This window comes from Scyliorhinus canicula, chromosome 15 (assembly GCF_902713615.1).
Source record: "Scyliorhinus canicula chromosome 15, sScyCan1.1, whole genome shotgun sequence".
In the NCBI taxonomy this organism is placed as follows: Eukaryota; Metazoa; Chordata; class Chondrichthyes; order Carcharhiniformes; family Scyliorhinidae; genus Scyliorhinus; species Scyliorhinus canicula.
In genome coordinates this window covers 98,119,588-98,139,605 of record NC_052160.1, presented here as the reverse complement: position 1 = coordinate 98,139,605, position 20,018 = coordinate 98,119,588, and the positions used below count along the sequence as shown (strand labels likewise).

The 20,018-nt window shown below is 46.8% G+C and overlaps 1 protein-coding gene across 1 annotated transcript in view; it reads right to left on the bottom strand.

Moving 5' to 3' along the window:
* Positions 1-20,018, bottom strand: part of LOC119978169 (ankyrin repeat and SAM domain-containing protein 1A-like) — a 581,433-nt gene that overhangs the window by 55,249 nt on the left and 506,166 nt on the right. The window contains 1 exon segment of the mRNA XM_038819603.1: positions 10,421-10,528. Within this exon segment, the coding sequence (XP_038675531.1) occupies positions 10,421-10,528 (108 nt within the window).

Here is a 20,018-nt window from a genome sequence, read left to right as displayed (position 1 = left end):
GGAGACGCTTTAGGATCAGGGGTGGTGGTGGTCGCTGGGGAACCTGCAGGTCCCAAATCCCGAAGGGAGACTGTGTCCTGTCGCCCGTCCTGATGTGCCACGTCGGCATATTGTGGACTGGCATGGAGGACCAGGACCTTGTCGCCGAGGGGATCTGATTTATGACTCCTTGCATGCTTCTGGAGGAGGCCGGGCCCTGGGACTGTCAGCCAAGACGGGAGTGAGACCCCGGAGGTGGACTTCCTGGGGAAGGCAAACATACGTTCGTGAGGGGTCTCATTGACAGCAGTGCACAGGAGCGACCGGGTGGAGTGGAGCGCAAGAGAGAGGACCTCCTGCCAGCGGGAGACTCTGAGATTCCTAGACCGTAGGGCCAGCCTTCCAGACCGTTGTGTTCTCCCTCTCCACCTGTCCGTTGCCCCGGGGGTTGTAGCCGGTGGTCCTGCCGGGGGCGCTGCCCTTGCTGAGCAGGAACTGACGCAACTCGTCGCTCATGAAGGAGGAACCCTGATCGCTATGGATGTAGGTGGGGAACCCAAACAAGATGAAAAGACTGTGCAGATGGTGACATTATCTAAGTACGGGAACGTGGCCCGCAGCCCGTACTGATCAACCATTCGGCCCATTTCTCATTGGAAGACCGAGACACCATTGGTGATGCCGAAGGTAACCCTGAGGAAATGGTAGAGGCGGCCATCTGCCTTGAAGGCAGTGTATTGGCGGTCCTCCGGGCGGATAAGGAGCTGGTGGTACACGGACTTCAAGTCAACTATGGAGAAGACTCGATACTGCGCAATCTGGTTGACCATGTCAGATATGCGGGGGACAGGGTACGCATTGAGCTGCATATACTGGTTGATGGTCTGACTGTAGTCGATGACCATCCGGTGCTTCTCCCCAGTCTTGATGACCATCACTTGGGCTCTCCAGGCGCTGGTACTAGCCTCAATGATCCCCTCTCGTAGAAGTCGCTGGACCTCCGACCTGATAAAGGCCCTGCATTGTCTGCTCCTAGTAGCGATGGGCGTACAGTCCGGGGTGAGGTTAGCGAAGAGCAGGGTGAGGCGACCTTAAGGGTCGTGAGGCTACAGATGGCGAGGTGGGGGGCAGGGGTCCAACTAACTTTAAAATAAGGCTTTGGAGGTGGCACTGGAAGTCGAGCCCCAGTAATAGGGCAGCGCAGAGATGGGGAAGGACGTAGAGTTTTAAATTAGCGTACTCTACGCCTTGTACAGTAAGGATTTCTATTGTATGGGATCCGGAAGCCAGGGAGATTTTCTGGGTCGTTGGTAAAATTGGGAGGGAGCAGCGCTTGAGCTCGTTGATCCGGACGGTCATCGTAGATTTTGTGACGTGATGAGGCCAGGACTGGTTGAGCGTGATAGAGGCGAGCTTCGGAAGGTGATGGGTAGGCAGGTCGGAGATAGCGTTGGCCAGCGTACGATTGGGTGAGCAGGGCTTCTGGGAGTTTGCGGAGTGGTCCCAAGATGGCGGCCCCCATGGGTCGCGGGTGGCAAGTGGCATCAGAGATGGCGTCAAAGATGGCGGCCCTCATGGGTCGGGCGTGGTGGGTGGAGTACAAGATGGCGTTAAAGATGTCAGCCCCTATGGGTCGCACGTGGCGGCCAAAATCGAAGATGGCGGCCCCAGGGGTCGCACCTGGCGGGTGGCGCAGCAGCTGGGGACAGGCCCGACAGGCAGGCTGCGGTGCCGCACCCGGGTCGGATGATGGCGGCGCCCACGAGGGTGCCACGCGGTCGGAGGTGTAGGCCTCCATGTTCTGGAAGGCCACTTCCAGCGAGTTTGAGAGCTGCCAGAGACCCCTGTCTCTGGGAGGCCGAGTGTACCCCCTTCTAGCAATTGCTGGTAGATGTAGTTTGATTTCATGCCTGCGATATAAGCGTCCCTGATCAACAACTCCGCGTGTTGGGTAGCCGATACCGCCTGGCAGTCACACTGCCGACAGAGTACCCGCAAGGCACGCAGGAATTCTGCTAGTGATTCCTCTGGGCGTTGTCTTCTCGTGGCAAGAAGGTGCCTCGCATACACCTCGTTTATGGGCTTAACATATTGTCCCTTCAGCAGCATTATCGCCTCTGTATACGAGAGGGCGTCCCTGATGAGAAGAAAGTCTTGCGGCTTCACCCGTGCGTGGAGGATCTGTCTCTTTTGGAGGTCGGTGAAGTCTTCGGTGAAGGATCCGAGGTACGCTTCGAAGCAGCTTAGCCAGTGCTCAAATGTTGCAGTGAATTCGGCTGCCTGTGGGTCCAGCTCCAGGAGATCAGGCTTGAGTGATGAATTCATCTTAGATGTTTTGTTTATTAAATTGATATGCCATCAATGAACACACGACGAGCAGTGAACGTAACTTAGGCTTTAATAAATTAAAAAGAAAGCCTCCTGGCCTCTGATCCCGAACTGGATCAGAGGCGGAGACCAGCCACCTTTATGCCGGGCCCGAGGGAAGGCGGAGCCATCGGGCAGTGGTTTACCACATTACATATAATACAGTGGTTTACTACAGCAGGCTTATGCCCACAGATGCCTTTCAGTGCAAACCTTGGTGCAGTTAGCAACATCATTACAGGTGTTTCCCCAGTGCCCACCTGTTCCATGTTTTTTTTTAAAAATTTAGATTAGCCAATTATTTTTTCCAATTAAGGGGCAATTTAGCGTGGCCAATCCACCTACTCTGCACATTTTTGGGTTGTGGGGGCGAAACCCACGCAGACACGGGGAGAACGTGCAAACTCCACACGGACAGTGACCCAGAGCCGGGATCGAACCTGGGACCTCAGCGCCGTGAGGCGGTTGTGCTAACCACTAGGCCACCGTGCTGCCCTTACCTGTTCCTTGTTAATGGAAATGCTGCATATATTCAAATTCTGGGGTTGGGAGTGTTTAACCAGTGACCTTGAAATCTTATGCAATAGAGAACAATGGGCATCATACCATACAGCCTGGCATAAAAGGAGTTGTTGATCATTAGTATGTCACAATGAACTTAAGTGCCAGCCAGTGTGAAACGCATCTGGATAGGGTCGGAGAGGCTGGTCAGGACAGGGGCAGGAACTTGGCAGGCGCCAGGTCCAATCACAGCCCGGAGGGAAGTTTAAAAGCAGCTGCCAGAGACCCCTGAAGGCATGAAGACATTGTATGAGGCAGAGGGATGTCTGATTCATGGTGGCGGAAGCATCCGGAAGACACTGCAGGCGGGAGGGCACCTCAGGTGGGCAGAAGGCTCCAAGATTCTTGGATGACTGCCTGCACGCTCTTGTGGAGGCGATGACTGCCAGGAGTGACATCCTGATGCTGCGGGATGGAAGGAGGAGGCCACCCCACCTCACCAAGGAGGTCTGGGCAGAAGTGGCAGCTGAGGACAGTGTGCATGACCAGGTATGGCACACATGGATACAGTCCGGGAAAGGTTCAATGATCTTCTGCGCTCGGAAGGGCGAGATCTGAGTTGGCATCGTCCAATGTAGAAGGCTGCCGGTCCATCGTTGCATTCATAGGTGTAGAACTCAGGGGCTCTCAGAACACACCTGTGTCCATTGGTGTTAATGCTGGCGAGTAGATCTGAAGCCCTGGACCCGTGAAAGGGTTGGGTGTGCAAAGGGGTTGCCGATGTCTACATGGTTTGCAGAATGATAAGGTGCTGGAGATGGAGGGTTGAGTACTGAATGGAGCTTTGCATTTACAGGTGAAATGTTGCCAGAACAATGCTGAAAGATCTCTCACTGCTGGAGGGGTGATGAAACTGGCAATCCTCACCAGCCATGAGCTGGGAGCCCTTGAACTCAAATACAAGCAAGGAGGAGGATCTTCTAATCATGGGGAGGTTGGAGGAATGTAAGAGCTCAGTGGACAAAACTGAGACAGGTGGAGTGTGAAAAGAACGTAGGGTTGTCTCATAGATGCCGGTACGGGAATTGAACCCGCACAGCTGGCCTTGTTCTGCTGTACAAGATGGTGGGTTAAACAGCTGGCTTGTAAAGCAGAACAAGGCCAGCAGCGCGGGTTCAATTCCCGTACCAGCCTCCCCAAACAGGCAACGGAATGTGGCGACTAGGGGCTTTTCACAGTAACTTCATTTCAAGCCCACCTGTGACAATAAGCGATTTAAAAAAATATATATTTTTATTCTCCTCCTTTTTCACATTTTCTCCCAAATTTACACCCACCAACAATGAACAATAATCAGCAACAAATAGGTCAATCCCCATAACAATAACAACAATCCCATCCTCCCCATAGTCACCCTTAATACACACAGCCCCCCTTCCCCCCAACCCACCCACTCGTCACCCCCAACTAATGTTCGATGTTATCCAGTTCTTGAAAGTGCATAATAAATAATGCCCATGACTTGTAGAACCTTCCCCTCAGTTCAAACTTAACCTTCTCAAGAGTCAAGAATTTCAACAGGTCCACCCGCCACGCCAGGGCACAGGGTAGAGAGGCTGCTCTCCATCCCAACAGGATCCGCCTTCGGGCAACCAACAAGGCGAAGGCTACGATATCTGCCTCCGCACCCGCTTCCAACCCTGGCTGGTCCGACACCTCGAATATGGCCTCCCGGGGACTCGGGTCCAGTTTCACATGCACTACCTTGGAGATTACCCTAAAAACCTCCTTCCAGTAATCCTCTAGCTTTGAACAGGACCAAAACATATGAACATGATTAGCACTCCCACAACGCTCACAGACATCTACTCTTTCAAAGAATTGGCTCATCCTCGCCCTCATGAGGTGTGCTCTGTATACCACCTTCAGCTGTATCAGCCCCAACCTCGCACATGAGGTGGAGGCTTTTACTCTCCGGAGCACCTCCCACCAGACCCCTTCCTCTATAACCTCTCCCAACTCTTCCTCCCACTTTGCTTTGATCCCTTCCAGTGGTGCCTTATCCTCTTCCAAAATAGCTCCGTACACCGCTGACACAACCCCTTCTCCAGTCCCCTCGTCGTCAGCACCTCCTCCAGCAATGTGGAGGCCGGTTTCTCCTTTCTGGCAAAATCCTAAACCTGCATGTATCTAAACATTTCCACCTGCTCCAGCCCATACTTCGCTTCCTTCAATCCTGCAAACCGACCCCAAAGAAACAAATCTTTTAGCGTCCTAATCCCCTTCTCTTCCCATTTCCGGAAATTACCATCCCACCTCCCTGGCTCAAATCTGTGATTCCCCCGAATCGGCATTTCCCTTGACCCTGCCCCCAACCCGAAGTGTTGGCGAAACTGCCTCCAGATTTTCAATGAAACTATTATTACTGGACTCCCTGAGTATTTCCCCAGAGCTATCGGGAGCGGTGCTGTTGCTAGTGCTTTCAGTGCCGACCCCCTTCACAGGCTCTCCTCCATTCTGACCCACTGGGAATCAACCCCTCTGACCCAGCTCCGCACCTTCTCCACACAATAAGCAAATTTTATTTCATTTTTTTCCCCCAAGACTTCTGAGAAACAGTGTCCAGCGGTTCACCAATCACAAAACCATTGTGATGCCACTTGCACTCGACTGCCTTTCATGGCCATTAACTGTGTGATACGACTAATAGGATTGATCGCCTGTTTCCCTCACTCCGATGAGGCATCCTCCAGAGCCAGCCAGGAAACCGACTCCTCCATGAAGGGAACCATGGCACACAGACCCTCGGGAACTTCGCCGGATCTTCTCATGCATCATACTGGACACCAGAGCAGGCACGGATGGCAGATTCACTCTTGGCGCAGCCTCTCTCCGCACAAAGCACTAGCACAAATACTGGCACATCAGTGGGCAATAGCGTGCCGGTTCTGTTGGCAGTGCACAGTGGTGAGGGCACATCACACCCATTTGAGCAGATGGTGGAAGTTAAGTGTGCCCAAGACACCGACAGCCACACTACTGCTGGAGACTAGGACCTTGCTGAGTCCAAGGCAGATGGTGAGCTCCTGGGGCGATCAATCAGATGGAAAATGCTGGATGTCCAGTATGATGCATGGAAAGATCCGGCGGAGATCCCTGAGGGTCTGTGTGCCATGGTTCCCGTCATGGAGGAGTCCATATGGAGCATACCTGCGATGGCCCTGGGGTATGAGTGCGTAGTCTAATCCACTGGGACAGAAATAAGGGTCACGTTCGGACCTGCAAGCCTTCACACAACAATCAGTGTGGGAGAAGGTTGAGACATCTAATCTCTCAGATAAGTTTCCACCCATCAATGGTGAGCAGGGAGGGCCAGACAGACCACAAGATGGCAGATGAGCTGCCTGTCAATTTTGGGGGATCCTCTTACAGTGCCCCGGGCGAAGGCAGCAGAGGTGATTTTCCTGCAGGTGACACATCTCCGGGTGAAAGATCAGATGAAGTTGAGGAAGGAGTGGGTCACTCAAGTGTTCCACTCAGGGTTTGACTCAAAGTCGAGGGGGGACGCCATACTGTTGAACAAGAAAACAAGGATAACCAGGCGAGGGAAGTGCGGGCCCCAGGAGGGAGGGTTGTGATACTGAGTGGGGTGCTAGTGGGCACTCTGGTGGTGTTGGTGTATGTATTTGGAGCTAATTCAGACGATTTATGAAGCGGCTATTAGGGTGCAACCCCATATTTGGAATCTCATCAGCTGATTTTGGTGGTGTGGGGCGGGGGAGTTTGGTTGTGAATTGGGGTTGAAGGGGAAAGGTCGAGCTCTAGGTCGATGGCCGGGTCGAGAATGACATGAGAGGTGGGAGGGTTTTTGGAGAGCGTGGGATGGCGGGTCCATGGAGGTTTGGGCACCCAGGAGAAAGGGAGCATTCCTTCTTCTTGAATGTGCAACGGGTATATTCCCAGATCCATAGAATTTACAGTGCAGAAGGAGGCTATTCAGCCCATCGAGTCTGCACCGATTTTTTTAAAGAGCACCCTACCCAGGCACACACCTCCACCCTATCCCCAAAACCCAGTAACCCCACCCAACATTAAGGGCAATTTTGGACACTATGGGCAATTTAGAATAGCCAATCCACCTAATCTGCACATCTTTGGGCTGTGGGAGGAAACCGGAGCACTTGGAGGAAATCCACGTAGAAACAGGCTGAACATGCAGACAGTGACCCAAGCGGGGAATGGAACCTAGAACCCTGGAGCTATGAAGCAATTGTGCTACCCACTATGCTACCGTGCTGCCCCACAATGGATTGACCTTTTTGTGGTGAGCTGGGTGGTGCTGATGGATGGAAGGTGTGAAATATGTGGGAATAGTGATTTTGGGTCATGCACCGCCCTATCTAGTTGTGAGACCTCATTTAGATCAGGCGCAGAGGCCAGGGTGGAGGTTGGATTCGGGACTTTTGGCCGATGAGGAATTTTGTGGGGAAGTGGCAGTGGAAAATTAAGAATTATGTTGAGCTTAATCAGAATGGGGAGGTATCATTTTGGGAGGCCACGTTTTGGGAGGCCTTGAAAGTGGTGGTCCGGGGGAAATTATTTCAAGGCCCATAAGGATAGGATGGGGAGGGAGGAGTATCGGCGACTGTGGGACAAGTTAACTGAGGTAGATAGGAGGTACTCTGTGGCCCCCCCACAAAGGAATTGTTGGCAGATAGAAAGAGATTGCAGGGGCAGTTTCACTGGTTGATGACGGGAAGGGCGGTGGGTCAGCTGCGGCGGGCGCAATATGAGTATGGGGAGAAGGCAAGTCGCATGCTGGCCCACCAGCTGCGGCGACAGGCGACGTCGTGGGAAATTTTTCAGGTGAAGGCATAGGGGGAGGGACGTGGTGCTGGATGCAGGGGGGGGCAAACCTGGGGGCTCTGCCATTTAAAGTGGCGTGTAAGCGGTGCCGATACCTCGGAATCCAGGCAATGCATGAGTGGACCACGATGCATCGGTGGAACTTGACGGGATTGATAGAGCAGATTAGGGGACCTTAAAAGGTGGGATATGCTACATCTGACATTGGCAGCGAGGGTTGCAAATCTCAGAGATATCACAAGACTAAAATGTCCTGAAAACCCCAAACATGATGCACAAACCTCAAAAGAAAGCAGTGAAATTGTTCATAATATTCTCGTTTAAGCCCACACCAAACTCTCAATAACTCCCATTAATTCAGCCTGCCTTTGCTCCTGCCCCCTTTTATCCCACCCTTGAATGACAAAATATCAAAAAAAGGTTTGGCCGTCTGCTCGTGTGCTGGGCAACATTAAATCCAGTTCAATTGGAGTTTTAATCCTCTAAATGAGCTTCCCAATGATCGATGGGTGGGCATCTGATTCGCGCTTGCGCCTGTTAACCAAAATATCGTACGAGTGCGCAATTGCATCAGAATGCACGTATGACATCTTCTTGCACGAGTTCATGCGCTCCTGGGTCAGACACGTGCCTGCCCGAGCAGCATCTGTTGGTCGGTGTCTATGACCTTCTAACGTTTACCAAAATCATTAGACTTTATTTCGCTGTTTATATCTATGTTTTTTTACCATGATAAAAACATCATTCAACCTGAAATATGATTGAGAGTAAGGTACATTTTAGTAGCCCATTTTCGGACAGTTGTACAGACAAGATATCAGATTCAATGCAAATCAAACAGTTAAAGCTGGAAGTGCATCGTAATTTTCAGTGGCACAAGGGGAGAAATGTTAGATCTTGTATTCCCTGAAAAGGGCACAGATTATATAAAAGTTATGCAAAGGAAGCTCAAACTTTAAACTGGTAATTCAGGACTGTCTGTTGTAATTGTGTCGTCAAAGTGGAGTTGGTAGTGGAATTAAATGTTGGAAAGGGAAGAACTAAAGCCAATTGAACTGCAAAAGCTTATACAAATAAAACATTTTTCAGCAGGGATTAGAATACAAGCCATCATGACTGCAAGTCTGCAGCTGACTCATTAGGGAGAACATTAAAATATCCTGCCTGATCTAGACCTGTAGATGAATACTACTTTAGCAGAGTTTGGAACATTCTTCTGCAAACAGCAACTGATGCAGAGTCAATTGTTAATTTTACACCTTAGATTTTTTTCTAACCAAAGGTGTAAAGGGATATGGGAAAGGTGGAAAGGGTTAGGTCTTAGATCAACCATCATTTCATGGAATGGTGAAACAGGGACTAAATGGTCTAGACCTCTCCTATGCTCTTAAAGGTCTGAGAAGTAAGGAAGTAAATAAGCAAGCTCGACATGTCTAAGTGCTGGTGGATGGTCTGGAGATCATCAACACCACAGGGACTGTGTGAGGTAACTGATATCAGCAGGATTCAGCTTTAACATCCATCAGTTTGATCAGAGGAACTAAGAAAGTTGCTTTGAAAATTATGGCTCTGTATGATGTTTTTGCATTATTCACAGATCTTAGTTTAGTTCTGTTCTTTTAATTGTGTTTGTAGTAGTATAGAATTGTATTGCTTTGCATATGTAGAAGAGTCTGTCTATAAAACTAAAAAATGGCAGAGAAAAGAGAGGACGGAAGCTTACATGATTTAAGAATGTATGGATATGCCAGGAAACTATAAGCAGATGTATGTGCGTCCCTTAGATTTTTCAAGTTTCCTTGAGATCAAGAAGAATTCAGATCTAAGACAGCTAGTTCAGCTTTATGCAGCTACCAGCCTGAAAGATGAATTTACTCAGGAGTAGAGCCGTCAAGAATAAAGAATAGCAGCTTGACAAATGGAAGTTCATCACTTCAACATTTCAGAAGGCGAATGCCATCCACTCAGAGGAAGGTGACTCGGCCAGTTCATTCACCTCAGCTCATAGACATGAGATCATATAAATTCTGGAAAAGTTGCCAATAGTAAGCATGTATACTTGAATCCATTGAACAGCTTGGCTATGTAATGCCCTTAACCTACGAGTTATGTAAGGAGTCTAATCCTAAATTCAACTCACCAATTTACATCATGCTGATCTTAACAGATAATCAGCAAGCAGTTAATGCTGAATTACCAAGACTTATTGTGATTGTTCACTAACACTTGTTATTTATTTAGCCAATTAACCTTTCCTTCTAATTATCTGGATATTCAATGTTTAAGTGCTGCTCACTATGATTGATTAATATGTTTCATAAACAGCTGTTAATTCTTGACTTGGATATCTGACATATCTGATATTTGACAGAAGAGACAAAATTTATTAACTGCGAGATTTATAGTATAAATGCGAATCTAATCTGAACCGATTGGTGCAAATCAGTTTGTTGAACCAAAATTAGACATCATTAACTCCTAGGCATAAACTAGGTGGTAAATCACAGATGGTTATTTGCCAAGGAGTTAATGTAACAGGATAAAGATTTGTTGAGTGTCTTTGATAAATATTCTTATTCAGATACTGATTTGAGTTCTTACAATGTTAGTCCAACTGAGGTGATCCCTGTGTGCTACATTTAATACGGTCATTAGAATTTTAAAAAATGCTACCAGATATTGCACAGCAACTACAGCATCATCTTACCTTCAGTTGGGACAATCGTGGTGGTTTCTGAGGTGGTTCTTCATAGGGCCGATCTCCAAGAGATGCTAAGATTCGCTTCCGATGACCGAGTAAGGCTATTTTCAGAACCTAAAATAACATAAAAGTGGATCAGGAAAAATAAAAGAATCTTATGGAAAATTGTTTATCCTACTTCAAAAACCAACAACTTTTATTTGTATCAATGCCCATTTAAAACAGAGTTGAGGCAAAGTTTTTTCACTCAGAGGGGCACGAGTCTTTGGAACTCTCTTCCTGAAAAGATTGTGGAAGCAAAGCCTTTGAATATTTTTATGGCAGATATGGTTGGATTCCTGGTAAGCAAGGGGGTGTAGGTTATTGGGAGTAGGCGGAGTGCAGATATGAGATTACTATCAGATCAGCCATAATCTTATTGAATGGCAGAGTAGGCTTGTGGGGCTGAATGGCCTAACCCTGCACTTTGTTTGAATGTACATAATTTTACAAAAGGGGAAATAAGAGCTCTTAGTAATGGTGCGGATGAGTGGTTAGAAGGTCATCTCAGGGTCAAATATGAAAACAAAAGTTGCAAAGTATCTGGTTCAGTCTCATACCATTGTCAGAGAGACAGGGATGAAGTTGGTGGCTAGGGAACAGAGTTTCCAGTGGAGGTTATGGATAATTGCTTCTATCTTCCCAAAGTTGAATTGGAGTAAACTTCTGTTTATATAGTACTAGACGCTGGCAAAGTTTTTTCTGGGTTATGCGGATAGGGTGGAGGTGTGTGCTTGGGTAGGGTGCTCTTTCAAAATCGGTGCAGGCTCGATGGGCCAAATATCCTCCTTCTGCACTGTAAATTCTATGGATCTGGGAATATACCCGTTGCACATTCAAGAACTTCTGTTTATATAGTACTAGACGCTGGCAAGCAGTCTGACAATTTAACGAGAATAAAGGTGGTGGAGAGATAGTATCAGAGTACACAAGAAAGATAATGTCACTGAGGGGCAATGAGATGCAGGAAAAATCCTTGTTAGGCACCCTGAGGTAATGATGCTGGAGAAGGAAGAGAAGCCACTGCATTAGATTCTCCAGCTACGATTAGATGGTTAAGAAGGTAACCAAGTGAAGGCTATGAGGTTTCAGAGGAGGATGCGGCAGTTTACAGTGTCAGCAGTTGTGAAGAGGTTGAAAAGGACAAGGTGACATTGTTTACCTTTTGTCACAGTCATATAGGATGTCAATCACCCTCTGACAATCGACTGAATATCCTTGATGCTTGAACGCACTTCTCAGATCAAGTCACTTGAGGTCAAGGTGAACAAAATTGAGACTGCAGATAAGCCAGTCCTTTCCACAACTCATAGCCATGGCTGATAGGTTCAACTGATAAGAAACACTATTCAATAAGAATTACTCAAAACCCTTGAGCAATCAGCTCTTCCCATAAGAGTGTGACCTTGCTGAATTGAGTTATATCAGATTTGCTTTCTTATGCAATGTGTAAGTGAATGTTCAGTCACATTTTATAATAAAGTTGTCAAGTTATTTATTAAAACAAAACTTGTCAAGCTCCCTCTCTTCTGGGATGCTTCCTAATTTTGTATCTTTGTTTGTATGCAATCTACATGCTAAGATGATGTCACCAAGGGACAGCATGTAGATGAGAAAGGATCAGCAAGGTAGCATCCTGGTGTCAATTGTTTTTTTCTTTACCAGTGCGAATTAAGTGTTGGAGGATGTGGAAGAACAGCTTCTGAGTGAATTCATTCAAATATTCCCAGGTTTCAGAAAAAGGTCAACTGGGTTCTACTCATTTCTGTTTCACAGCAAAAGACAATTTAGCTCAGCTCAGTGCTCCTGAGATGGTAATGAAGCAATGCAGAAGATTGCAGAATGAATTGATGGCTAATTGGGTAGGGTAATATGCAACTGTGTTCCAAAGCATTTTGCCAGCATAATGCTCCAGGTTTTAAACAGGTTCTCTGTCTGCATTGAATTCTTCAGCCAGAAAATTCTGTCTGGTGCCAGATTCTCCTTTGAATGCCCTGCAATATAAATGCCAGCATTTTGTACAGTCAGGCAATTATTTTTTTAAATCCGTGGAACACTCTCAAGGTATTTTTCTTTCATTTCTCATACAAGTTAACCTTGCAAACTAAGTAAAGCTGACAAATAACTTCAAAAAACTAACAATGCCCCCAAAAGACTCACAACTCAAAAACAATCCTCATTATAAGCATGCTATGTAAAAACAAGCAGCACACAGTAGCGCAACATAAGCTACAGGAATACATAGAACATAGAACGATACAGCGCAGTACAGGCCCTTCGGCCCTCGATGTTGCACCGACATGGAAAAAACTAAAGGCCATCTAACCTACACTATGCCCTTATCATCCATATGCTTATCCAATAAACTTTTAAATGCCCTCAATGTTGGCGAGTTCACTACTGTTGCAGGTAGGGCATTCCACGGCCTCACCACTCTTTGCATAAAAAACCCACCTCTGACCTCTGTCCTATATCTATTACCACTCAATTTAAGGCTATGTCCCCTCGTGCTAGCCACCCTATCTACCTCGCGGGAGAAGGCTCTCGCTGGCCACCCTATCTAACCCTCTGATCATTTTGTATGCCTCTATTAGGTCACCTCTTAACCTTCTCTCTAACGAAAACAACCTCAAGTCCATCAGCCTTTCCTCATAAGATTTTCCCTCCATACCAGGCAACATCCTGGTAAATCTCCAAAGCTTCCACGTCCTTCCTATAATGAGGCGACCAGAATTGTAAGCAATACTCCAAATGCGGCCGTACTAGAGTTTTGTACAACTGCAACATGACCTCATGGCTCGGGAACTCAATCCCTCTACCAATAAAGGCCATCACACCATAGGCCTTCTTCACCACCCTATCAACCTGGGTGGCAACTTTCAGGGATCTATGTACATGGACACCGAGATCCCTCTGCTCATCCACACTACCAAGAATTTTACCATTAGCCAATTATTCCTCATTCCTGTTATTCTTTCCAAAGTGAATCACCTCACACTTCTCCACATTGAACTCCATTTGCGACCTCTCAGCCCAGCTCTGCAGCTTATCTATGTCCCTCTGTAACCTGCAACATCCTTCCGCACTGTCTACAACTCCACCAACTTTAGTGTCGTCTGCAAATTTACTCACCCATCCTTCTGCGCCCTCCTCTAGGTCATTTATAAAAATGACAAACAGCAACGGCCCCAGAACAGATCCTTGTGGTACGCCACTTGTAACTGAACTCCATTCTGAAAATTTCCCATCAACCACCACTCTCTGTCTTCTTTCAACTAGCTAATTTCTGATCCACATCTCTAAATCACCCTCAATCCCCAGCCTCCGTATTTTCTGCAATAGCCGACCATGGGGAACCTTATCAAACGCTTTACTGAAATCCATATACACCACATCAACTGCTCTACCCTCGTCTACCTGTTCAGTCACCTTCTCAAAGAACTCGATAAGGTTTGTGAGGCATGACCTACCCTTCACAAAACCATGCTGACTATCCCTAATCATATTATTCCTATCTAGATGATTATAAATCGTATCTTTTATAATCCTCTCCAAGACTTTACCCACCACAGACGTTAGGCTCACCGGCCTATAGTTACCGGGGTTATCTCTACTCCCCTTCTTGAACAAAGGGACCACATTTGCTATGCTCCAGTCCTCTGGCACTATTCCTGTAGCCAATGATGACCTAAAAATCAAAGCCAAAGGCTCAGCAATCTCTTCCCTGGCTTCCCAGAGAATCCTAGGATAAATCCCATCAGGCCCCGGGGACTTATCTATTTTCATCTTGTCCAGAATTGCCAACACTTCTTCCCTACGCACCTCAATGCCATCTATTCCAATAGCCTGGGTCTCAGCATTCTCCTCCACAATATTATCTTTTTCCTGAGTGAATACTGACGAAAAGTATTCATTTAGTATCTCGCTTATCTCCTCAGCCTCCACACACAACTTCCCACCACTGTCCTTGACTGGCCCTACTCTTACCCTAGTCATTCTTTTATTCCTGACATACCTATAGAAAGCTTTTGGGTTTTCCTTGATCCTACCTGCCAAAGACTTCTCATGTCCCCTCCTTGCTCGTCTTAGCTCTCTCTTTAGATCCTTCCTCGCTTCCCTGTAACTATCAAGCGCCCCAACTGAAACTTCACGCCTCATCTTCACATAGGCCTCCTTCTTCCTCTTAACAAGAGATTACACTTCTTTGGTAAACCACGGTTCCCTCGCTCTACCCTTTCCTCCCTGTCTGACTGGTACGTACTTATCAAGAACACGCAATAGCTGTTCCTTGAACAAGCTCCACATATCCAGTGTGCCCAACCCTTGCAGCCTACTTCTCCAACCTACACATCCTAAGTCATGTCTAATGGCATCATAATTGCCCTTCCCCCAGCTATAACTCTTGCCCTGCGGGGTATACATATCCCTTTCCATCACTAATGTAAAGGTCACCGAATTGTGGTCACTGTCTCCAAAGTGTTCACCTACCTCCAGATCTAACACCTGGCCTGGTTCATTATCCAAAACCAAATCCAAAGTGGCCTCACCTCTTGTTGGCCTGTCAACATATTGTGTCAGAAAACCCTCCTGCACACATTGTACAAAGAACGACCCATCCAATGTACTCGAACTATATCTTTTCCAGTCAATATTAGGAAAGTTAAAGTCTCCCATAACAACTACCCTGTTACTTTCGCTCTTTTCCAGAATCATCGTCGCCATCCTTTCCTCTACATCTCTAGAACTATTAGGTGGCCTATAGAAAACTCCCAGCAGTGTGACCTCTCCTTTCCTGTTTCTAACCTCAGTCCATACTACCTCGGAAGAAGAGTCCCCATCTAGCATCCTTTCCGCCACCGTAATACTGTCCTTGACTAGCAGCGCCACACCTCCCCCTCTTTTGCCCCCTTCTCTGACCTTACTAAAACACCTAAACCCCGGAACCTGCAACAACCATTCCTGTCCCTGCTCTATCCATGTCTCTGAAATGGCCACAACATCGAAGTCCCAGCTACCAACCCATGCTGCCAGTTCCCCTACCTTATTTCGTATACTCCTGGCATTGAAATAGACACACTTCAAACCACGTCCTGAACACTGGCGCCCTCCTGCAAAGTCAAACCTGTGCTCCTGACCTCTCTACTCTCAATCTCCCGTACCCCAAAACTACAATCCAGGTTCCCATGCCCCTGCTGAATTAGTTCAAACCCCCCCAAAGAGTACTAACAAATCTCTCCCCCAGGATATTGGTGCCCCTTAGGTTCAGATGTAGACCATCCTGTCTATTGAGGTCCCACCTTCCCCAGAAAGAGCCCCAGTTATCCAGAAATCTGAATCCCTCCCGCCTGCACTATCCCTGTAGCCACGTGTTTAATTGCTCTCTCTCCCTATTCCTCGTCTCACTATCACGTGGCACGGGCAACAACCCAGAGATAACAACTCTGTTTGTTCTCACTCTGAGCTTCCATCCTAGCTCCCTAAAGGCCTGCCGGACATCCTTGCCCCCTTTCCTACCTATGTCGTTAGTGCCAATGTGGACTACGACTTGGGGCTGCTCCCCTTCCCCCTTAAGGACCCGAAAAACACGATCTGAGACATCACTTACCCTTGCACCTGGGAGGCAACATACCAAACGTGAGTGTCTCTCACTCCCACAAAATCTCCTATCTGTGCCCCTGACTATTGACTCCCCAATTACTAATGCTCTGCTCCTCTCCCCCCTTCCCTTCTGAGCAACAGGGATCTACAATGCCTGTTCATCTGTATTGTAAAAAATATAGCTTTACATGAAAATCAGAAGGCACATTAAAAATGCTGAGGGCACAAAATTGGGAGACATTTCTGGGGAGGGATCGAAGACAAATTTCCTGGAATATTTAGAATTTTTACATTAACAGTGTGCATTTACCTGAACTTCCATTTTACGACTGATAGCTTTATTTCTTTTAAGATGAAAAATCCAAACGACATTAGGATTTTCAACAGACCAACCAGACCATCACAACTAAAAATTGCCTTAACAGACACTTGCACCTCCAACTCTCCCATCCCACTTGACAGGGTCACTCCTCTTTTTGGTCCCTCAAGACAATGTACCCCATCCTCTCAAGAGAGATACACTCTCTTACATTTTTCCAATATTTCCAGTTTACACTTGCAGTTTCCTACATCTCTTAAATTGATCAAATAATGCATACCCTCCACAACAGTCTCATGGAATTTGCCCATCTTTCCACTGAAGATGCACTCTTAATCAGTTCAGTTCAACCAGACATTTTCCTCTCCCCGACCACTCCCCATTCAAACAACACATCTCATCCTTTCTTCTCTCTGAAAGCACTGCCATTTCCCTTCATGTCACCCATTTTTACCCTTCTACCCAGGCCCTGCCTGGTTGAAATGATTCTGGTTGCTCTACATTGCAGGTTGGAACTCATGTTTTGTAAAAATTCCCAACCTACAGAATTTTTGACAGTGTTTTCCAAAAATCAGTTACGTAAACAATACCATGGTGGCAAATGTTTTAAGCAAAGTTACACCCAAAGCCATTCTCATTTCTGACTGCTGTGATTCAAACTGGGATGCAATTTGAGATTTTAGTCTTTTGCTTAATTTGTGAGATTCTGCATAATTTCTGGCTGACTGCAGGAATATTTATAATAGTACTTTTGACAATGTTTAGCATGCTGGATGTTGTGGTGGAAGGGGAAACTCTTGGATCAAAATTAAGTATTCTGTTATGCCAATTTGTGTTTACATATAACTATTTTGCAAAAGCAGAGATTCTATTCAATTGACTTTTAAGGTAGCTTTCAAATGAGGGAATTAGGTGCAAAAATTGTCAGAGCTTTGATCAAACCTTAAATGATATCAAACCTTATTATCAAGGGCAGAAGATAGAATTTAAATTGATTCAATTGTTTCTCTATCACTTGGCAACAATTCTAGAACCATGTCATGGAAACTCGTCAAGAGCAAAAGCACTCCATTCAGATCCGTGGTGTATGTTTGTCCCTCAGCCAACATTATTAAAACAGAGCATCAGATCATTATCCTATTGCTATTTGTGACATAAAACTATGGAACAAACTGGCTGCTGATTTTTTCTTATATTACAACAAAAAGTACTTAATTTGCTGTTAAGTGCTTTGGCACGTCCAGAGGCTAGGAAAGAACTATATAAATCCAATTACATATTCAATAATTTGTGCAACTGTTTCAATTGCTTGAAGAGCTACTTCAGTAAAAAATTTCCTCTTTAAAAGCAGTTACTCATCATTTAAAATTTAAACTACAAGGTTCACTGTCATCTACTAGAAATACAACTTGCGTTTTTATATATTTTTATATAATCTTTAATGCAGTAAAATGAGGCCATCAAACCAAAAACTTGGTCAACAGGTAGGTTTTAAGAGTGGGGGATTTTGCACCCGCATTCGCCGTGAGTGAGAACTCCCATGTAGGCACAAAATAAGTGTGCCAGGAAACAAGATATTTGCCGGTGAGATTTAATTTCCCAATTTTCCCTGTCTCTCACAAGTGACCTAACGAGATTCCCCCATTTAATAAATGTCATAAAATTTAAATGTGATAAAAGAGCTTCCTTGTCATATGTTCTCTCTTCACTAAATATTCACAATATTTAAGAACATGAAGCAGTTGACGGCATCCTGCCTTGGGCGGCAAGTTAAGTATAGCCCCCCGGGGATGGTGAAGGTCAGCACTGCTCGAGTTGTACTGCCAACCCGACAGTGCCAGCTGGTACTACCTGTGCCCGGCGGCAGTGTTAGGGACTGGTCTTCTGGGGAGCCCAATTGGGGTAGGTTCCTGTTGTGTGCACGTTTGTGTGCGGTTGGGGGGGGGGTCGTCGAGAATTTTGAAGGGGAGGGTGGTATTAGCACTGAGATGGAATGTGGGCACTGAGACGGGAGCAAGCATTGAGGGAGGGGGAAGCGGGTACTGTGGGGGAGCTGGTGGAGAGAGAGCGCGATAGTGATACTGTCGTGGTAGTTGAGGTGGAGAGAGCACCGATAATTGTGTTGTTGGGCGGGGTGGGGGATGGAGAAGAATCCCCAGTACTTTTGTGGCACCCTGATCTCTGTGGAGCCGGTCTATCAGGCCCCACCATACTAGACAAACACACTACCCCCGCAATTTTTTTTTCTGTTATAGTGGCTCACGATCTGGTCTGAAAACGCAGTAGTGCACCTGGAGAGATACACACTGGTTTTCAGTCAGAGACTGACACTGACAAATTCTCAGAAAATTCCACACTATGGCAGTCGGAAGCGGGGCTGGCCGAAAGGCTTTCGGCGGTCGGCGCATGCGCCGGCAGTGACGTCAGCGGCAGCTGGCCGCTGACGTCACTGCCGGCGCATGCGCGATGCGGGGTTCTCCTCCGCGTCCGCCATGGCGGAGGCCGTGGCGGCGCGGAAGGAGAAAAGAGTGCCCCCACGGCACTGCCCCGCGGAGTGAGCGGGGGGCCCCGATCGCGGGCCAGGCCTCCGTGGGGGCACCCCCCCGGGTCCGATCGCCCCCCGCCCCCCAGGACCCCGGGGGCCTGCTCGCGCCGCTGAGCCCGCCGTTCCAGAGGTGGTTTAAACCTTGGCGGCGGGAGAAGGCCTCCCAGCGGCGGGACTTCGGCCCATCCGGGCCGGAGATTTGAGGTAAGTTTAAAAAAAATGAAATCCCGCCGGCGCCAGCTGTTTTCACAGGCTGCCGGCGGGATTTGCACAACGCCGGTTTATGACCGGCGGGAGAATTCAAAAACCTGCGGGATCTTGAAGGAGGATATAGAAAGGTGGGGAGGGTGAAGAAAGAAATTCCAGAGCTATGATAGATTAGTTTTTTCGTATAGAGGCTAGTTGAATGCATATAGCTAACAGGCACAAATATTAAAGTGCCTTGACTGTGGAAATCCAGTCATTTTCTCAAAGAATGAATTAATAATTGCATTCCAGTGTATTCAGCACTGAAAACGTATTGTTCTGTCTAATCAACTAATCAGTTCTAGCAAGGACTCTGCCAAGCTGCGTAACATAGCATATCCAATAATTTTCCTACGACTGCGCATGGAGACACTAAGCTAGTTTTGATATGCACCAGTCAATCTTAAGTAATGTCCAATATTTGATTAACAAATCCTCTAAGTAACAGACATTCATTTGAACAAATCAGGAGAACTCAGCTGAAAATTAGAAGCCAATGAAAGTAAATGAGGGGTTAAACCAGAGATAAGAAGTCCCTTAAAAGTAGGACCTCGTGGTCGAGATCTTTGTTCCTGAATTCTTGAATAATCTATCTGTTTCTTTGTGTTTAAAGTGATTTATTTTGTGCTTAATGCTTTTGCCATGTACTTGACTTATGTATTCTTTGATACTTAATTTCCATGCTTTATTTAGTTCTTATTCAAGCATATACCAGTGAGTAATTAGCAATAGTTATATTTTTTGACACCTCCCACCAACCAGACTACCAATTCTTATAAGAAGGTAAATAAGAGTCCAACAAGATGTCATAGATGGCTTTTTTTCCACTAAATTAGAGAAAGAAAAGGGGAGAAGAG